The sequence below is a fragment of the Halyomorpha halys genome, unplaced genomic scaffold (assembly GCF_000696795.3).
Source record: "Halyomorpha halys isolate HHAL.00 unplaced genomic scaffold, Hhal_1.1 Scaffold94.1, whole genome shotgun sequence".
Lineage (NCBI taxonomy): Eukaryota > Metazoa > Arthropoda > Insecta > Hemiptera > Pentatomidae > Halyomorpha > Halyomorpha halys.
Genome location: NW_027114465.1, coordinates 486,274 through 508,611, shown reverse-complemented (window position 1 = coordinate 508,611; position 22,338 = coordinate 486,274). Strand labels below are relative to the sequence as shown.

The window sequence follows — 22,338 nt, the reverse complement described above, 5'->3', positions numbered from 1 at the left end:
AACCTGTTTCGCGAACACAGGACGAAGCGATTTCATGGTTTTCATCATTTCGCCAACCGCTGAACCTACCCCGGGAAGCGGCTAGAAGACGTCAGCAGATAAGCCATTATTTTCTTACCCATGAGACCACCCAAATTTGTATCCTATTATTACAAATAAATATTTAAACACAACATTACAAACACAATCTGTCCCTTCAGGGATTAATATTTGAACTTCAAGAAATATTCGTGTGATTGATAACCAGAAAGGTCTCACATTTTCAACCTCCCTTTGTTCCACACTTATCAAATACAATTTAAAATACTATCGGGCTACCCGGAGTAATGTACCGAAGGGTCCCGATGTATACAAGGGCAAATGTTTAAGTATTTTAAAAATGGAACCAGTTTTTATTTGAATCCAAGAAATTGTTTTCTGTAGTGTTTTCAACTTCTGATAATTTCTATGAAGGAGTAGCAGTACTATACGCGCCTAACTGTGAGAATAGTACTTCCACTTAGCTTACAAGTAGGAAGCACTTTCATGGTTTGTATTGCAGGAAAGTGCGTGTCCATCCGAACAAGTTAATAGTTCTCTCTCATGAAGGGCACTGTCAATTATTTTTATAGTCATTATTGTTTTATCATATGTTATTTATTTTCATTTCTCATTGTACACAAATGGTTCGTAGTTTTTATTGGGTTGGATAAAATAGTACTATTTCCATTCTCCTATTTATGAACAATAAATCTAATGTGTTGTTTAATATCATGCAGTATAATATAATTTGGTAAGGTGTAAGATGTAGTCACGTTAGCGATGTGAGCGCACCTTCCTAAATACAAAAAAACAAAACTTAATTGTTGACACGGTTTAGATCATATACTAAACTGTTAGGGTTCAAATGCCATTACTTCGGACAATTTTCTGAGTCGTTTTTCTTGATAGGTATCGTTAACCGCGGTTTAGATTCCACATTAAAACCAAAGATTTCGTGATTCCATCCCTCAGAATACCCGTCAGCTCCTAGTATCCTATCTCGCTTCCCCCCATTTCGACCACGGTTCCTTAGTCATACGTAGGGCTCCCTGGTGGTCTAGAGTTGAGACTGAAGAGACTCATTAATTGCTTAGTCAGATTTGTCTTTGGGTTTCCCAGGCGCTATCCAACCTCCCGAAAGAAGTGTTTTTTTCCTGTTCCAAGCTTTTAAAATTAAAAAACAGACCTGTATCCTTGATCTCCTCACTCTACGATCATCCATCCTATCATTTATCACCAGATCCCAGCCAGTCGATTTATATGTATTTGCCCTTCCATAGAAGCGTATCCTTCACCAAATCATTCGTCATAAGTGCAACTTCCTTCTGGAATTCTCTTCCCATCTCCATTCACCATTCCTCATCCATTCTTCCCTTTAAACAACACCTACTTCCTAACCTAATCTCCGTACCTATGCGAACAATGTATATAGCCATATATTGTATTGATTAATAGTATAAATTGTAATTTAACTAAATGTTTTAATGTAATTCTAACCTGCATACTGACTGAAACTTTCAAAATGTTTGCCAGACAATTAATCTTAACGTCTGAATCATGTATTATTCTTAAGGTACATCTGTCCCAGAATAAAATTATTTTTTCATTTCATTTTATTTTATTCCTGTCTTCATGGATTATATCAAATAGATCTATTTGGTCTATCCATATAAGGTCTTAAATGGAGTTGATTTGTTGTATTTTTTGCCTTCCCTAAAGACAATGCCAGAATCCACCCATACTTTATCAAAAACTGTTGTATTATCCCACAAAGTCTTTACTGCTAACGAATCCTTAAAGGCTCACTGTGCAATGAGGGTGGTTCTTTATCAGCGTTGCCTGATGAAACAAGGATGATATTTGGATTTTGTTGAAGAGATGCTGAAGTGGTAGCATTTGTCTTAAAGATTAGTAAGCTGACATCGGGGAAGAAAAGAGGGCTAGATAGGGGGAGTTATTTGTAAACAAGGGATTGCTATATATCAAGCTGTTTTCCGGCCCGCTCTGCGATAGCCAACGACTTCCAATCACATTAGTTTCGGCGCCACAGTTTCTCAACAAAACTTTTTTCCTCTACGTTCGGGTGCTGTATCTATCAATGGATTTGGGACTTTTTATTAATGTATGATAAAAATAATAAATATAAAATTCAAACCAATTGGACATAAAACAAAGGAATAATTGTGCTCAAAAATACGAATTTTCAATGGAAATATACGTTTCAAATAATGCAATCGATTCCTTCAAACAATCTCCTGTCGGTATATATAATATATTTTGTACATTTAGTGAATAAATAAAAGATTTTTACATAAATACTTTCATGTTAAGTTTAAATAGCTGGATGAACAGAACCCCGTTGGAACCTGAAAACTAACTTAATAGGATATAGTTAACTGTTACTATTGAACAACAAAACATGTCACTAAAGCATAATGTGTATGTGTATTTTTTTCTTACTTCGATTCAGCAACAATCACCGCAGTCACCTGCGGTCGCACTATGCTTGCCTAGCAAGAACATATACTGCATTGCTTTAATAGTGGCACATCTAAAAAGATAAAAAAGGTATGATTTTATTTTTAATCGGACATATTCCATAGATAGTACCGTAGGGTGGAGTTACTTCCTAATTAAAGTTACTACAGTCTATGTAAGGATCTCCGGTGGTTTCCAAACAATGATCCAGGCGTGTCAGGAGTACATTTCAGCATTTATATTGTAATATTTTTACTACTTTTTGTACTTATCAACCGCTATAAGGATATTTGTGGTGTACACTTCTCTTAGCTCGACAAGGGTGCCGCCAATTTTTTTATACTAAGGAGTGTGACAAGTTAAAAAAAAAAAATGGGAGCCGCTGATCTACGGAATACTTCAAATACAAAGAGATAAAAAAAAAAATCGTAAGATGTTCCACTATAAAAGCCAAACGACATGTGTTAGGCCTTGACATTTTGAGGAATAGATCATTGATACTTGGAATACGAACTACTTAAGTTTTTGGTTACTAATTCTCATAATAAAAATCCACAAACGCGGTGCGTTAGATGAGTTTTCTAGTTTCTTTCCTATAAGGATACTCTTGATTTATGTACGAATGGCTAGGACCTTATGTTACGTCCTCTTATTTAGATTTGTTTTATTCTAATGCGAATCCTCTATGCCGAACAATTAACTGATTTTCGTAAGCTTAATATACTTAATATTAGTATGTGGCGGTTATGTAATAGATTTTGGAATCTCCTCCCGCTACAGGAGGAGGAAGCTGGAGTTGCGGGGCGGGCACATTGGTACCAGCCAGGCCGCCGCCCCCCGTGGCGCCGGTCCACTATTGATATCTCTACTTGTCTGTTCCAGCCTCCTTCCTTCCCTCAATGCTCTCAATTTTATTATTCTTCTGTCCATCTTCAAGGAAGAGAATTATTTCACAGATAAAAGCCTTTTGAAAAGGAAACGTACCCAAACAGATCATTTTTTAATTGGGCAGAGCAAGAGGAAATTTGAGGAAAAAAACTTGTAATACTATGCAGCTATTTGTCTTCAAACACTTCCTACAATATTTTTTGTTGATTAATTGAATACAACGCGCTATACTTATCTCTCAATCATCACTGACAAGGGGAGTGCACGCACTTCGAGAAATATTACACAAGTGTTCGAGGGTTCTTGCCAATGTGCTCTAATGGCCGAGAAAAAAAAAGTTTTAAGTAATTTTTTTTTTATTATTGTATGGAACCTTTGCTCAGCGTGTATTAAACGGTTATTATATACGAATCGATTAGTTCTTCTGTTCGGGATAACAACAAAACTTTGTTGATCGTATTGGATGACTTTATCTAATGTACAAAAAATGACATGCTAACAATTTTAACAGTAAACTAAACATTTTTTATTTATTTATTTTTTTATAAAATTCTAGTAAGAATCGTTTTCGTTGTCATTTTGAACCCTTAAATACGAATTTCCATAAATAAAGTCAAAAATAAGAAAATTATGACTTTTTTTTAGACATCCTTTTTCTAGCGATATACCGAAAATCGTAACTTCTTACAGTTTTACCCGAACCCATCGTTACTACAAATGTTGGAAAGCAGAACTTTTAGTTTTCCCAACCCAATTATTTTAAGGGAAAAAGTTTTTTTTCTGGTGTGAAACAATAAATAGTGATTGTTTATTTTATTAAATGGGTTCATATTTATAGAAAAAAAAAATCTTCCAGTTGTTTGTCGAGATTGAAAATTTTATATTTATACTACCGATGCAAACCCTAATAACTTAAAAGTTGAACTAAATGATTTTTTTGGTTTTCTTTCTTGGACTATATTTTATTCATCTTGCTATCATTATTCTAATGAATTTAAGATGCTAGTGGTGCATTTTTCATTTCAATTCTGTGGAAATGGTCATTTTTTTTGCCTAATTCTTAGGGTGGAAGTAGTCACCTTTTTTACTAAGGGCTCCCAGACTAAATGTGAACCGCTTTCTTTTTAATATACGGTGGACTCTCGCTTCTTCGAACCCCACTAATCCGGAACATTCCATAATCCGAACTACCCCTTAAAAAAAAAAATGAAAATTTGATTTTACGTATGCAGTAAATATACGCATAGATTCAATAAAACCATATTATCACCACCTTACATGTTAAGGCTTCAATAATCCAGTTAAAAATACATTTGTATAAATGTACAAGCAAAAAGATTGTTTTCCAAGAAAATTTTATTAGCTTTTCAACACATTCCACCACCTCGAGTATTTCTTGGCAAATTTTGTTGAAGTTCATTTTTTTGAGCTAGATTTTTTTTTTCAAAGAATCATCCTATAAATGGTTACTTTCTGTTAAAACAGTTTTCTTAATTTGAAATAGGCGCTTTAAAAGGAAACATATCATATTAACTTTTGAGAAGAAAGCAGCTATAATAAATCGGTTTGACAGTGTACCGAATAGGTGAAATAGTTTTAAAAAAAAATTTGAACAATTATTGAAAAAAATGCATGTAGATACATTTATAATTTTTGTTTTTAAATTTACTTGTAATTTATAAAGGAAAAAAGGTTTTTTTCGTTCAGTAATACGAATTTTTCCCTAATCGGAAGCTCCTTGGTTTTAATTAGTGGTACTCCACTGTACATTATAAACTTTCCTAATTATGAAAATAATAATTTAAAATTAAATTAAATCAATATATTTAAATTTTATTTACGTACTGCCTGTGCCCCGGTTTCAACCGGGTTAAATTTGGATTATACATGCCTGTTCCATACACATGCACCTAACCTTGTAAATCTAAAATTTATATGGAGGAGTAAAATTAACTATCAATAAAACAAAAAATAACTTTACAGAAAGCGTCTTCAGTTTGATATGTTCATACTAACAAAGAGTTTGTCAAGTTTGTTGAGTCTGCTGAGCCCAGGGCCGGAGCAAAATGACACAAAGAACTCCCTATCTCAATATTTAATGTATTTTATTTTATTAATATAATAAATGTAGTAATATATTGTGAATACCGAACTACTATACTGTTATATAGGAAGAGTATATAATTTTTTTTCATACAAAATTACTTAATAATGCCAGTATAAGCATAATTTATTAATAATTCCTTCAGTGCATAGTTCATAATAAGAACGGCTTTAACTATTTTTATTTATAACAATTATTCACAATCCTTGGACATGGGCGTAGGCAGGATTTCGCCAAGGGGAGAGCAGACCTCAGCCCATACACACACACATATATGTATATAATCCATTCTGTGACGTTGTATAAATGTAAGATATGTAATTCTATATCATTTCAAGGAATACCCCCACCATTTTATTTCTACTTCATAAAATCCAATCATTACTTTTAATATTTTTATTACCTATAATTATAATAAATTATTTTAAATGAAACTTAAAAATCGAGCATAAACTTAATTATTGTACATAAATACATATAATACACACAATAAAAAAAAAACATATAAAAGCTGATGAAGAGGTTTTCTATGGCAACCTTCTAGGATTGCTAGTAAAAATAAAAAAAAATTAACCACCTCTTCGATAGTTGCCTTCTTTGATTTATTTTCAACAAACATTCTAAGATAACTAAACCGGCAAACTGTAAGTTATAATAGGAAGAATGGAATCTAAAAAAGATTCTTTTTTATTTGTTTCTCCCATTATTTTCAGAGATAATTATGTGACGAATAATTGTGCTCATTGAATCTTACTTTTTGTTATCGAAGAATTGATATATATCCATCCAATCCCTTCGAAGGTGTGGCTGTGATCTTGTGATCCGTGAAGATGTCAACTCAACAATTTTACCTTCCTAATTATAGCGTGTTTCCAGAAAGAAATAATCTATCAAATAAGTTTATTATTTTCTTTCTTTTTTTTGGGCCCCAAAAATCTAGAGGATGCTGGGGCTCCCCCCTGCTCTCCTTAGCCTACGCCCATGTACCTTGTCTTCGTTCATGTGAAAGTTTGAAGTTTAAGTCTAAATTGAATGTTCTTACTGAGTTAGATTCTATAGATTTTTTTTTCCTGACTCTCTTTTTTTTTTTTTACTGACAGAGTATGATAAAAGCATGTTATATTATCTATTATAGATTGAAATGGTTTGCTATTTGCAAATATTTTTTCAACAAAATTCTTGACTATATATTTTAAATCGATTCTTATTGCACCCTCTACAAGCCCCTGCCTTGCGTATATTGCCTCCCTGGCGGCAAGCATTTGCACGTTGTATTATTGCTCGCAGATATTATGAACTACAAAAAGAAAGCAGAGTTTTTTTCTGAGAGTTTTATATACACAATTAGTGTATATATTCTATTGTCATCTGCTTCAAGTATTGTAAATAAGTAACAGTCGTGATGATGGGTTTATAGTAAGTGCGCACACACGTCTATATATATTTTATGATAATTTTATAATAATGGTATCATATCAATGATAATATAGGTAATTTTTTATTCCTTTCAAAACTTATTTTTTGTTTAGTTTTATTAGAAATTTTAACATTTTTTTAGTGCCTGTAAAAAATGCAATGTATGTAACACAATGATTGAGCCATTTCATTTAGCATTCATCCTTCATTTGTATGTTTTGTTTTGTATAAAAGAAGATAGACCTTACCGAAAAAATATCCTTGCCTTTATTAAATTTTCTTTTAAAAAATGGATGAACTTTCGAAATCTGTTAAACTCGTATTTGAAAAATTCTTTGCTCAATTCCAGTTTATTTATTTTTCTCCAGCCTACCTGTTTTTTATAACCTGTTCTGGTGGGTTCCTAATTTTTTTTTTTTTTAAACCAGTTATACATTTTTTTATGCTATTTATTCAAATGCATATTCAGAGTGGTATTAAGGACATTTATATTTGCAAAGATCATAATAAGACAGCCTAAGCCAAAAAGAAAAGCCATAACTTAAAATTACACCTACGAATAAAAATGATTTACATTCAAGGATACTGTATGATACTTATTCAGATAATTGCAGCAGTGTTTGAACATGGTAAGGTCTGGACATAATAAGGCAAATTTATTAAAACCGTAAGTTTCATATCCCATAAGCAAAAATTTATACCCTCTTAGACCATCACTTCACTAGATAACAAATGAATCAACAATTAGAGAAGTTTATTATGAAAAAGGAAAGTCGTTCAAGTCTTCTTACAACCTGGATCCACACCATGCAGTGGTTCCAATAATTCAAGAAACAAATGTAAAGAACAATCCCTATTCTGCAATGCTCTGGACACTTACATGGACACATTTCATCTTAATGTTGTAACCTATCAGACTTAATAATGAGGAAGATCATCAGTTTCAGTATACTGAGGTAATTCTGTAAAATTATAACAAAAACTGAGTCTGCCCTGTGATAACAGAAGGGGTTCGGTAATTTTTGCTCAGCAAAGACTTCCAAAATGTTTAAATAGGGAAAATCGTGCTTGAGAAGGACAGGGCCATAACATATCGACGGATTTAACATGTTTTCTGTACAGCACATATTTTTCACCTCTAAAAGAAAGATTTCACTTTCAGATAGAGTTTGAAACACAATTAAAAAATTTCTCGCTCCAAAATCATGAAGGTTACAAATGGTCTGGACATCACTTATGTCCATTTCCGAGAAAATGCTCTACAATATTGGGCGTTATTTTTTAGCCTATTAAATAAATATGAATATCAGTTGACAATTTAGAATGTCAGATCGTTAGGAAAAATGAGGGAAGAGGGGTGGTGGTGCTTTTAGAAAAAAAAAAGGTAGGGGATGGGAGTGCAGAAAGGTTGGAAACTACTGTCTCAATCCTTCCCATTAGTCTTTGAAATCAAACTGGGGCCTAAACTCACCCAAACTAATCTGTGAACACTGTATTGCACATTTGAGAATAGTTTCCAATTTTCCCCTCATAGACTATTTATATTCTTAATGCTGAAATTAATGTCAAGTTCAGGTGAATATTTGTTTGAATGTTTAATTTATAATTTCTTATCTTGTTGATGTCAGTGTTCAAAGTAGGAACATTAGATATAAAATCTCATTGGCAAACCAACATATTGAATAAACAACATCTCTATTAACTATAAATATAAAGAACCAATTATAAAGTAATCCAGTAATTATCAATAATACTGTAATTTTTTCTTTAAATATTTCCTTTAATTCTATAATCAGGTTTCTGATTTTCAAAGGAAATTTTTATTTAAAATAATTCTGTTAATTATTATGACTTTTGGAGGCTTGCTTAGAAGCTTGGTCTATGTAATTGAAGTATCGACCAAGTCCATATAACTTTCATTCTACATTAGTACCTAATAAAATATTTATTAAATGGTATATAAAATTATAAATTGTATGACTTAATTTTTTTTATTACTGTAATTGAACTCATATCTGCAATAAGAACCTTCAAGTATTTTTCTAAATCGTGTTTCAGAAGAAATGTCAATAATGTTTTCTATAATTTTGATTTGGAAACATAAAACCTAGGTATCCAACGTTTCTTCTCTATATTACTATAGATTTTGTTCAAAATCAATCTTTAGTGCTGTATGAAGCTGAATCAATCAATAGAGCTTATGAAAGACAATAAACGAAAGTGTTGGTTGCATTTATCAGTTCAATTAGTATGTTTCCTTTAATTACATTCTGTAATTTGACCCATTAAGATTAGCTGAAATTTTTTTTCTCTAAAAAAAGTTTCAGAAATAGCTGAGCAGTTCAGTTTTGAAATTATGTGGATAACAATTAGTTATTAGATTTTTCAAAAACCTGAAGAACATTTATTTCTAACTTATATATTTTTTTTATTCTAATGAAAATTTAAATTAAACAGAAGACAATTACTACTAGGTATATATTTTCTAAAAATTCTTTTTTTTATTTTTTATAAATAAAATATTTGGTAGCATCTGATTGTTTGCTATGTAGCATTACATAAAAAGTATGATTATACCTAGCTTGTGAGGTTGAAAAAGGGAAGAATATGTTCTGGTTCTCCCTGAGCAGTTCATATTAATGAATCATGGAACTGTAGAAACTATGCCGTATATTTTAACTTTGAAAAAAAGGGAAGTTTTTATGAGATTTAATATCTATTTGCTCAAGGGTTAATTTAGTATCTTCCATTATTTCATGGCAGGCTATATTTACTAGAATATACCATTTCTGTCTTGAAATCCATTAGTGGTTTTGTGAAGCCCCTAATCTATAAAATATTCTGATGAAAACAGAATTGAATTTTAATGAATTGGAATAAAATGTTGGATTTTGGTCTTCGATTTTTTGATAATAGTGGAGAAGATTCCTTAGGCTCTGGGATTCTATATAACAATTGTAGATACCTGAGTGCATGAAATTATATGAAAATATGTTGCTCTAACTGCCACTATTTTCTTATCCTGTGGCTAATCCCTCTTTCCGGATCTTCTCTATGTTTTGGATAATTTTATGTTTACATCTATCAGAGAACATAGGAAAGGTAGGAAGGAAATTTTTTGACAATTTAAATTTTGACTAAGGAGCTTTACTTATTTATTATGTTGCAAGAAAAAGTTATCCTTGAGGTACAATAATATAATAAACTAAATTTTTGTTTCTGTGTGTGTGTAGGTGTGCTATTTTTTTATTCTGGGTTGGTAGATGAATGATGGTATGACTTAAGATTAATAAAGTTGAAGAGTGTTTAATTAACATTTTAATTAGTGTATTTCTTTTAATCTAATTTAAAGACTACTTAGGATTTTAATTATTACTGTTATACATATTGTAACATATTCTATGACTTTTTAGTTTCTAATAAAAGAAAATAAACGTTTCTTATAATTTTTGTTTGTTAATTATTTCTGAGTGTATTTATTAATTAATGTTTGATAGTCATCAACAGCCACTTTTTATAAACATGATATTATTTATTCTTAGTCCTACAGTCCTGCAACAACATAGTCCTCTCTTGTCAGCTTCCTCCACTCTCTCCTTTCCCGGGCAAGCATTTACTTTCTTCTAGTTCCCATCCTCTTCAAGATGTCCTCCACCTCTTCCAGCCACCTCAAGTGTGATCTTTCTCTACACCTTTCACCAGGTCGGTCTTCGAGTAGGTGTTATAATTAATAAAGCTGAGATGATTCACTGGGCATACATGCCATCTAACGCAGTCATCTGACCTGGATGTGCCTTACAATTGAGAAAAAGTCTGGTTTCTCATGTGTCAGATATGTCTCACATGTCAACCATTTATGAGTTAGAAGGAGATGGTCAGGGCTGCAGTCAAGAAAAACAAAAGTAGTTTTCTCTACTAATTTGATAAAATAAAAAGATGGAAAGTAGATAAAGCCAGTGTGTATGTTTTTATTGTAGTTCTGATAAAGATTTGCAATAAGGGTTACAACATTGGCTATTAATAAATAGTTGAAAACAATTTTTGTTTTTCTTGATCGCAACCCTGACCATCCCCCTTCTCACATACTTTTCCCTTGTTTAGCTTCATTGACATTGTTAAATAGCTATTGAACACCATTTTATAATAATGTTTTTATTTTAATTCAGAATAATCCCATTTTGAAAATCAATAAAATTACTAGATTGTTATTTATTCAATTTCATTAGATGCTAATAAGAATGCTAATAATAAGAACATGTTTGGTGGTCCACAGGGTAAGACCACAGGCCTCCAATTTCTTATTCCAGATCTGAACAAGGAAAAAAATGATCAATAATCAGTACATCAGTACTCTTCTAGGTATGTAGTGATAGAAATTTTCTTTCATAATTATAAAAATGTATTTATTTTACATTGTTTACACTTATCATTACAAGAGTGTTAACAAATGTAGATAAGTAAAAATATTCTTTTAAAATATAAAATTAATATTTTAGATTTATTAACTATATATACAATTTGACAGTCATTGAAGTTTGTATTTTACTAAAGGCCATTAAATTTATTATGGTGGCCGATTATAACATATTTCAAGTCTTTATATTTCATATAAAAAATTACTCTATATCATTAAATATTTGAAATTATTTACATAATTATTTACAAAATCTTTGCTGTAAAGATAAGATGTATAATTTGTTAGATCTAGACTGAAATTTAAAGTTTCTTAACTTTGAGACACATTATCTGAATAATCCTGGCAAAGTGTAGTGTCCAGAAGACCACCGATGAAACAAAAAACCATTTAAGAAAAGGCAATGAAACCGAAAGTGCGTTTCGGTGTAGGGCAAGTGCTAATATGGCACAACGAAATGCTTCCAGAAGAAAAATATTCCTTCGATTCTCAAACATCATTCCAATCAGTGTCAGTGATCCAATTATGTAGAGAACAAAGATCAAAGCTGTCAGAGGAGTCATCTCCTAAAAAAATATTTAAAACTTTAATTAGTTCAGCTTAAAACAATATATTGATATAGGCAATAGTGTTATGATTTTCTAAGAATTATATTATAGTTATATATACAATAGAACAATGAGTAATGTTATCTATTATAAGAAAAGCTGTAATTTCATTTAATATAACTTAAATAATTCATAAATCAAATAAAAAATGTCGTTACTAATAGGATATGGTTTCAATATTTAAAAAAAAATTGTCATTTTAAAGGAATATAAGAACAAAAACATTATGGAGTTTTCTTTTATGGTATTTCATTAAAATTTGCTTGACTCTGAAAACTTTCAGACTCTGAAAAATTAGCTATTGTTGGGGACGATATGGGGTTATGGGTTCTCGCCACAAGAAAAGATAGGTATTTATGTGAATCTATTGACAAGCTTAAAGAGCTCTTATCTCTATCTGGTTGTATTTCTCTTCATTAGTTGTTTATTATCGTAAAATACTTTCAGAGAAGGGAAGCATTGCTTATCTGTGATTACCAACATTAATTTTTCATTTTTGTTTAAATTCAGGAGATGTAATTAGATATTAGATTGCAGAAATAGCTTCATTTGAGATAATGTTATCATTAAACCGTCTTAATGGTATTAAGAATAAAAAATGCTGTTTATTTTCCTTAATGATATCTTATTCGCTAACTTCTGATAAAATCCAGGATTAGGTTTGATGTACTTTGGCTTAATTGTTTATAATTTTTTTTTAAGTATATAAATTTAGAAATTACAGAAGCAAAACCCAGAAATGGGCATATTTTTGAAAGGATGACCTAAATGAAAACAAGACTAACAACATTTAGATTGCTAAATTGGCTAATTTGTTATTCGTAATCAACCACTTTTATCTTTCATTTAAAATCAGAGTATGTAATTCAATTTGTATAATTTTCATAAAAGGTATTAACGAGGTAGTAATATATAAAAAAAATTGTTTTTGCTTGAGTATTGACTTGTTTTTGAGCTGAAAATTTGTCAATGATTAATTTTATAAATATTCAGTCAAATTATTAATAAATAGTTAGAGATAATTTTCTCCTAGTATTCCTCATTGACTTGATATTTTATATTATGAAATCTTCAAATTGTTTCATGAATGATACTCTCATTAATAATATATATGCTTTGCATAAAAGTCATTTTTAAAAATTTTAATTTATTTTAAAAAAAAGAAACAGATTAGCAATTATACCTGTTAATGACTGTTATTGACATAATAACTATCATAAAAAAATATGTTCATAAATCATAGTTATTATTTATAATTTTACCATGTATTTCTGAGCTAAATCGTGATAGCTGACGACTACAGCTATGAAGTGTAGAACAAGATAGCAATTACACCATAAAGGTAGCTGCACATCATACTTTTCTCTTTCTTTTACCTGAAATGATTAAGGTTTTTAAAGTATTGCTCATTGTCTATTCCACTAAAAAAACTATTAACATTATTATGTTTAATATATTGTAGGGTGTTTTTTTAAGCCCGATAGAACTTGAAATTGTAAAAAATAACACAAAAAATTAAATTGTAATCAAAATTTTTTTTTTATTCGAAAGATCAATACGTGACATTAACATTTGAAAATGATTTCGGGCATATGGGCACCGCGGCTGTTCTTGACGAAGCGCATTCTGGACGTCCAATTTTGGGCCACTTTTTCGAGCACTGCTGGCCGTATGTCACGAATAACACGAACAATGCTGGCCTCCAAGGCGTCAATTGTTGCTGGTTTATCAGCATAAACCAGTGACTTCACGTAGCCCCACAGGAAATAATCGAGAGGTGTCAAATCGCACGACCATATGCGGCAATTTTGCTTATTAACAAACCCGTTAAGCCAAAAATGCGCCTCATCGCTGAACACAATTTTACAGAATGCGCTTCGTCAAGAACAGCCGCGGTGCCCATATGCCCGAAATCATTTTCAAATGTTAATGTCACGTATTGATCTTTCGAATAAAAAAAAAATTTTGATTACAATTTAATTTTTTGTGTTATTTTTTACAATTTCAAGTTCTATCGGGCTTAAAAAAACACCCTATATTTTATTTCTCATTAACTCAATTCTATGAAAATGTTACTTGATTTGTAGATTTTTTTAAATATTTGAAATCTTGGAAGTTTTTAATTGACTAATAAAACAATTTTTAACAAAATTATAGTATTAAATAGTTTCAAAGACATTATAAGTAATTAACCAATAATTCTGTTGTAAGACAGTAAATTAATATTTTTTATTACAATTAATGCACAATCTATCTTTCAGTATGGACACTGTTCAGTGTGAAAGAGCTATCACATTTTTATCTGTATTGGAAGATTATTAGTGGAACGTATGTTATTAATGAAGGAAGATAGTCTAGGTGGTAGTAAAACAAGGTGACTCAAAATATTTATTATACACCAACAATGTTTAACTAGCACTTTTAAACTATTTGCCCACTCCTGCCAACTCTTCACTCTTATGGTTACTTGCTAGACGAGAGGTTAATATCCTCATGTGTTTATTACTCCCTTTTTTTTTTTTTACATTTATTTTTCCTCTTGATTTATTTACTATTCCACCATGTGTTTACTTTATTTCCTTCTACGTTATGTCTTTCCTTGTTTAAGTTTTCATTGTACACTTTTTTACTTTTACTTATATCTATTCTATTATTCAGTAATACTCCACCTGTGAATTTTATGCTAATTATTTATTACTGTATTTGTTATCTACTCTTTATTCTGTTCATCTTATTTTTCATTTTATTTTAATTTATGTTTTCCATTTTTATATCATTTTCACGATATTTTTTACATTATTTCATAGTCAGTTTACAATATATTTTTATGCCTTCTTATAGCCCTATTCCATTTCAAAATGTTTTTTTTGTATCTTGTTTTTAGCCCTGATGGAGCCCTGTAAAGTTGGACAAAATGTTGTTGTATAACAATTAGTTTTAGTTCTATTTTGAATGAATCTTTTTTTACAGCCATGCTGACCATCTTTTTATTCTAAGCTTATCCATGATTATTTATTCAAATTAATTTAATCCATGCAAAGTTTCCATAAATAATATTTTTTTTTATAATTATACGTTTCAAAATACATAATCATTATTTTTTAAAAAATCTGAGGTTAGTCTCACATCAATTTTATCTGCATCACACCCAGCCCAAGGCCTTCCAGGCAACCAACTCGGTCCTTTGATAATAGAAGACAGCTTGTTTTGCCAACCCTCCATATTTCTGAATTTATTCCAAACATTTTTGTTGTAGAACACCTGAAAGCAAAGAAAAAATTGGTTTAAATGCCAGGAATTTAAAACGTTCAAAATGTTATTTTTTTTTTCTAACAGAAAATTTTAATATTATTATATTACATAATTGCAAGAAGATTAGAGTAGCTCAGTGAGTAAGGTCCTCTACAACTGTCTCGCGGGCCCAGATATTGCCCAAGAATGACAGTTTTTCTGCAGTTCAAATCGAGGTGTCTAGGTTGCTATTGCCAAACAACCTAAAGCAGCAAATCTGCCGACTATTCAGAGCAGATCCGCGGGTTCAGGAATTTCAAGCATACTTGAAGATTTGGTAAAACTGAATTTGCCAAATTATTCATTTTTTTTTTTTTTATTTATTGTTAAACAGAGGTGTAAACATTTTGACTCCAGTAACACGTAAGTACGAAGTGCTTACCCTATGAACTATTAGAAGTATTTATTTAAACGAAAATTAATTTTTTTTTTTATTATTTCCGAACTTTTTTTAAACACTTTATCACATATTACTCATAGAAAAAATCTGTAAATCTCCACTGAAAATATAAAATATATTTCCCAATATCTAAACTAGTAGTAATATTAATTTCGTGAATATATAATAATTTTATTATTATATTAACAGAATAACTAAACTACGGATTTATATTCGTGACCAAACTTTTGAAATATATTCGTTAAAAGAGTCCCATACCTCAAAGAAATAGTCCATTTGCATTTTCAGGATACTTTGAAATTCGAGGTTTCTGCCACTCTGTAGTGTGGATATACTTGTGTAAACAGCGATTGCTAGTATCGGCATCGTACCTATGCATCGTACACTAAGAATTTGCTAGATTTTATTTCATTTATTTTCTTCAAATGTATTAAGTGGACGAAGAGTAGGTATCTAGTGCGAGAGCTTTCGCTTCTCTATACTTGTTTAAATTTATTCGTATACCGCAATGAATTTTACTGAAATGACGAAGGAATTCAAATTTTTTTTTTTATATAATTGTTGCATAAATGCTATCCTCATCTTATAAAAACATATTTTCTCAAAAATAATTGTGATATAATGATCCTGACCAAAATAATTTTCTTGTTTGGCACAGCGTATAATTATCCCATCATAACCTCTTAGGAGCAGGAGGCTACATATTAATTTTTTTAGAAAATAATATTAATCTTGTATGATGAGGACTTGGGCCTCCTCCTAGAAATTGTCAAACGCTTTCTCTTCGTTATTCGTACCATTTTCAATAAATGATGTCGTTGAGAAATATCTGTGAAAACTATTACTTATTATTAATTAGATCTGACTCCAATTGAAGATTTGAGGCATCCTACATCTGAAGACCTCCACAAAGCATATTTTATAAATAGGTTAGGTAGCTGGAGAGGTGATGAATTGAAAGAATGAGTTGTATTCCCCCATATTTTTTTTTTATTAGTTTTTATTCATCGTGAAGGATATGTCAAGTCCTGCAGGTATTCGGGACCTACAGCCTTGCAGGATGGAAACTCCACTCCATATGGTATGGGCTCACACACGTAAATGGGTATGCCAGTCTAACAGTTCGCTGTAAATCCGGACGAACTTACATTATTATCGTTTTCTACGTTCGATATTATTTAATAATTTGATTAAATACTCAAACTTTTAAACATCGAAATGCTAATCCCTCACCCTACCCTGAACCGACCTTTCCGTCATTGTACATTTCTATAAAACCTTAAAAGTAAATTACATATTTGAGACTTACAGTACTATTTAATTTATCCAAAGTTTTTTTTTTAATCTCAGATAGAAGCTGAGAAAAACTGTGTCCGGGATAAAGTGTCATTCGTTCGCCTCTCCAGTTTCTCTAATTTTCGAAGATTTAAGTAGCTTTACAACTCCCGGTTATCTATCACGCCAATCGCAGGCTAAATCGAAAGATTATAGTTAATGAAATCCGCCATAACTATTCAATCGTGTATTACTTTTCAATCTGCGAAGATATCTATAAATCTATCACGTATTTTTAATGTAGATCAACATTAACCCGCTGTTCCACACACCCTCGCCCTCTACAACTCCTACCAGGCGGCAACTGTACCACCAGTAACCAATCACACCCAGTGGAACAGACACTTTTTTAACTTTAGTTGTTAGTTTTAGTGATTTAGTTATAGTGCCATCACAATCATCAAGCGTGCCCAAACACTTGACTCACCACCATGATCTCAGCATGAAATTCAGCCCATTTCATCAGTACAAAATCTCCTTGTACAAAATGTAGCCCTGTTACAGTAAAAGGAGAAAGTTCAGACCTTATACTCTTATGTATATATTCATTAATATTATGTTTTATTTCAGATTAAAGGGGTTCTGAAAAAAAAAAATCCCATTCGTCTACGCCGCCCGTATCAAACTTTCAAAGAATTAGTTTTCAATTAATAGCAATAGAACTTGCTGAGTGATTGCATTGTTAAATATGAAAGCAATGCTTGAATAATCATAAAAACGTTTGTCATTCGTTAACTCACTTCTAATACTCAGTTTATGAAGAAAATACTAAGGATGCAATGAAAATATACACCCTCCGGCTTTGCTTTAAATAGTTAAGCATTGTTGTTACAGACATAATAGTTTCAGGAAGTCGTCAATTTCGAATTGGTATGATTAATTAGAAAAGATACAGAAATTGATCGAAAAAATTAAAATATATATCGTATATATACTTAATCGTTAAAATTTTTTTTTTCCTATCCCTCTAAAAACAGAAATGAAAAAGTGAATTAATAAGTGCATTACTGAGAAAAAAGAAAAGTAATATGTGTTGGGTATTACCTTTTACTACCTTTAGTATTTTAAGGTTACCTGTTGTGTTTATTTGTTATTTATGAGATATCCATTCTAAAATGGTGCTATTTTAAATCCGGAGGTGAGGGACCTCCTCGTGTTAATCGTTTAAACGCTTTAATGTTGGTTACAAATTGGCAATCCTTGTGAACGAATGTCGAAGTTTGAACCAATGACAATTAACCAAAAAATACATCAATGCCATTCGTTCATCATGACGTTTTCTTGATTACAATTTTTATTTATTTAACTAAATAAATTTACCTAAATATTAATTTATTTAACTAAATATATTCATATATGGCTGACATCTAAAATTTAATAACTGCAGTCGAAAAGTAATTTGTGTTTTTTTGAGAATTTTAATATGAAGTTTAAAGTTTTTAGATATATACTTTGATATAATTTTTTATTATGTCTATCTAGTGAAATCTCCTTTTAAAGATTTCTATTAGTTTGGTTTCTTACTGTCGTTCTTCGAAACTTATCTCATACGTTTATCTAAATTCTTGGTCTAACTTTAGTCCACTTATAACACGAAAGCACTCATTATAATTTCTTTATTTTCATATTTAGGCCACGTTTCGGTCATTAATCAGTCCCTCTTGAAACCTATAATTTAATATATTTTTAGTCAATCAAAGAGACGACGTACGGAGGAGTTAGTTATGAAGAAACATTCCATTATAATTCTTTTTTTATTTTCTAATAAACTTTGTCAGTACTCAGACAAGCCTCAACGCCACGGGAACGTGTTACAGAATATTTTGCATTTAATGGTAATTGGAAATGTTAAGGAAAAAAAATTGAGTTTATTAGAACTTTGAAGTGGAGATTACAGCGTTTAAAGCTAGTGATAATTTAATTTTGAAACTCTGTCAGTGAATACGTTATTCCTCTCAACAGAAAATCCTTGAAAATAATTCGAGAGTCCCAATGTAAGTACATGTACGCAAATACCTCTAAGAAATAGGGTAAGTGCGAGAATGCACACTAGAAACGTAAATGGGTTACATTCTGTTTACACAGAACGGCTCTTAGAACAAGAGTATGAAAACTATTTTTCCTAAATTTCAGCTATGGTGTTTTAAATTTGTCAAAATGGATTTTTCCATTAAGTCATGGGAATAAAAGGAGGGTATAACTTGTATAGGTAAAATGAATTATAAAACTGACTTTTTTTATCAATTTCCTTAAGAAATTGATGGGAAGTTTTTGCCAATAATATTGGACTAATATTACTTATTTAGAATGAGAAAAACTTTACGACTATAAAATGGTGCAGGATATGGTCCACACATGCCCCTTTCACTTTAACATCCGCTTTTACCTCAGCACTAAATGTTTAAGAGGTAAATGCAAATTTTAGCTTTTGTACTCTAAAATATAGCGACTACTAATACTTAATCAATAAATTAACTATATGGAATCAACTTATCGTAAACAGATCTACCTTAGATGAATTATGCTCAATTACTTTAATAACAGTAATTCATGCTATTAAAAGAAGGAAGGAAAATAACATCCAACAAACTCAAAGATCAGCATGAGTCCACCTTTTCTAATTATTTTTAAGAAATCGATTATACTCTTAATCTGTTATGGTCTCGCATGCGACGACTTGCCAACTTGAAGTTAAAAATATTAACCTCTAGATTATTATTGGAAGATTCCTCACCAAACCCTGGTTTCTCTCAAATATTTGTAAATAACTAACCAATACTTTTCTGCTTGTTTGTTCTCTCTTAAGCAGTTAAAGTGAAATAAATTTATGAATTATCAAAATACTTTGGTTTTCAGTCCTTAGAGGTGAAAGTGAGGGATAAGAATTATCGTGATATTTTGATTAATTATTATTATTTATAGACCTTTGTTTTAGAATCTATCAATAATAGCTTGATAATAGTTTTACTTATATTTTCTCGAATCTTTGCTCTCATTAATTAATTTATATACCAATTATATTTAAAGATATTACAAATTACATTGGATTTGTATTTTATTAAGATAAGAGAGCGTGATTCAATAAAATAATTAACAAAAATTAATTTATATTTGAAAATAAAAAAATAAAAAGACAGAATATTCTTGAAGTGTTTTTAGGAATCGAATAGTTAAGATTAAAAATTATTATTTATAATTTCAATGCTTCCGTTAACAAATAGTCGCTAAATAGTCTTCCTTAGAGGCTACACATAATCCAGAAATGTAATAGCTGTTAAAAAAAATGATCGACTGATAGTAAACCAGTTTATCTGATTTGTATTGTAAAGTTAGAAGTTCAAGGGTAACTGCAAAAGGATGTTTAACACGATCAACTTATTTGACATTTCGAAATTTATTTATGGATCTTCTATTTTTTCAGCCTAAATTTACTTCACATCTGCTATAAAATTCATCATTTTAAAAACGCTTGTAAAGTAAGCACAGTATTTTAGCCTCTTTGCCATTTATAATGAGTAATAGATTTTATTATTGTTATTTTGAATGCATTTGATTTGTCGTTTGAGAATAAAATGTATAGGAATTTGTTGAAAAAAAAAAATGCGTCCATTACCGAAAATAGTGTGTAATTTTATAAAACTTATATTGGAACATTCTTAAACTAATCCCCAAATTTTCACCAATTCTGTCCGAAATCGGACGAACATTTCTCACGTAACCTCAAATACCTCAAGTAACAAAATACGTAACCTCACAATCCCAGAAAACTTCATCCAAACGGTTTAGCGGTATTTCTGTCATGTACATGGGCGTCAGAAATGGGGCCACGGCTCCCATTAGATTTTTGGGACCCAAGGAAAATAAAAATTAAGAAAGTAGTCTTCCAAAATTTACCAGAATATTAAACTACCAAATATTTACTTCAAATGACGATCCGAAAACTTATTTCGAAGCCAGCTAATGCTTCTAAATGAAAAATGTGGATAGAAAATCAAAGTTTCGTCAATAGCAATGAACTGCTCAATGAATTTAGTGTATGTTACAACTGATTTGAAAAATCTGCCGAAAAAATTTACATCAAAACTGTATAATTTTCATTGATGAGGATCTTCAAGGCCGTGCACAATGATTGGGGTCTAAATTTCTTTGTACTGCACAATTAGACATTCAAAAGTAAGATGCCAATAAATTAACTATTTACTTCCTCACATGCATGTGCATCATCAGCTAGTGGAAATTTTTTTTTTATTTTATTAATTAATAAATTAAATTTCATACTTGGGGATTTGAAATTTCAATAGTGGTCCTTCCACACAATGATTTATTCAAGTAATTTTATTTTTTAGATTATAAAGAAAATTGATAAATTTCTGAACGTTATATTTTTGGGTACTACAATTTTTTTTTTTTAATGTTTTATATTATTAACTTAATTTTTATAGGGGTCTGGTCCTTGTCTGTTAATGACATTCATTTGATTACTACTAAAACATTTTTTTTTCACATATACTATTTTTATGCTCACAAAACAAAACAAAAATATTGAACAAAAATACCTGTAAATAAAATGGATTGAAGGAAGGCTCGTGGACGACGAGACCATAAATAATCTTCTCTTTGGACTCTTCTGCGAAAGTCCCGAACAGCCTGTCCCAGATGATTAAGACCCCTCCATAATTCTTGTCTAAGCACCATATCACGCTTCCTGTAAAGAGATTCCTTTAAGTATCAAGTATTAAGATTATCTTATCTGACAATGAAAGGACATTAATTACCATGATGAACCCTGTGGTGCTTTGGAGTGTTGAGGATCAGTTCCAAAGGTCCTAGGGATTGTACAGCTTCGGTGTGGATCCAGAACTGGTAGAGGAGGTTGAACTGTTGATGTGTCAAGAAGAGAGAAGGCGGTACGAAAAATGCCATTGGTAGGTAAAATATCTAAATCCGACCAAAAGCGCAAGTATTAATTACAATATAATCTCCAATATCTATATATACATATATATAAACGACTATTTGAGAATATTTTTGTCTTCAGTAAACTAAAAAAATCTGCCGAGCGGATTTATTCCCATTTTTACCAAAAGTGGTTCAATTTATCCTGGGAATGTTTAAAGCTAGTGAAATCCCCGGCTTATCTAGTGGAAACAAAGTTATTAACAAACAACTCTTATTATAGTAATTCCAAAACAAGTTCGTAAGAAACACAGTATATGCACTTATGTTAATAAACCATAGTCGATTGCATTGGGAACTACAATTGGAATCAATTGATTAATTCATCAAAAAACCTATTACCAAATTCTGTTCCCTGTTTTCCTTTAAAGGTTCAGTGACTTACAATGTAGGAAATTCAACTTCATCTCTCATACTGAAGCCAAGA

General features: G+C 30.8%; 1 protein-coding gene and 1 long non-coding RNA gene across 3 annotated transcripts in view; one reads left to right on the top strand and one right to left on the bottom strand.

Moving 5' to 3' along the window:
• LOC106677318 (uncharacterized) overlaps positions 1 to 22,338 on the top strand; it is a 109,055-nt gene that overhangs the window by 25,331 nt on the left and 61,386 nt on the right. The window contains exons 4-5 of the long non-coding RNA XR_001342576.2: positions 11,181 to 11,266; positions 14,191 to 14,303. This is a non-coding gene — a long non-coding RNA (uncharacterized lncRNA). The remainder of the gene's footprint in view (positions 1 to 11,180; positions 11,267 to 14,190; positions 14,304 to 22,338) is intronic.
• LOC106677317 (alkylglycerol monooxygenase) overlaps positions 10,039 to 22,338 on the bottom strand; it is a 53,385-nt gene continuing 41,085 nt past the window's right edge. For both annotated transcript variants that reach the window (XM_014415157.3, XM_014415158.3), the window contains exons 6-10: positions 21,731 to 21,893; positions 21,512 to 21,660; positions 15,056 to 15,190; positions 13,192 to 13,305; positions 10,039 to 11,887 (exon numbers count right to left, since the gene is read on the bottom strand). In XM_014415157.3, the coding sequence (XP_014270643.1) occupies positions 11,624 to 11,887; positions 13,192 to 13,305; positions 15,056 to 15,190; positions 21,512 to 21,660; positions 21,731 to 21,893 (825 nt within the window). In that variant the 3' untranslated portion in view covers positions 10,039 to 11,623. The remainder of the gene's footprint in view (positions 11,888 to 13,191; positions 13,306 to 15,055; positions 15,191 to 21,511; positions 21,661 to 21,730; positions 21,894 to 22,338) is intronic.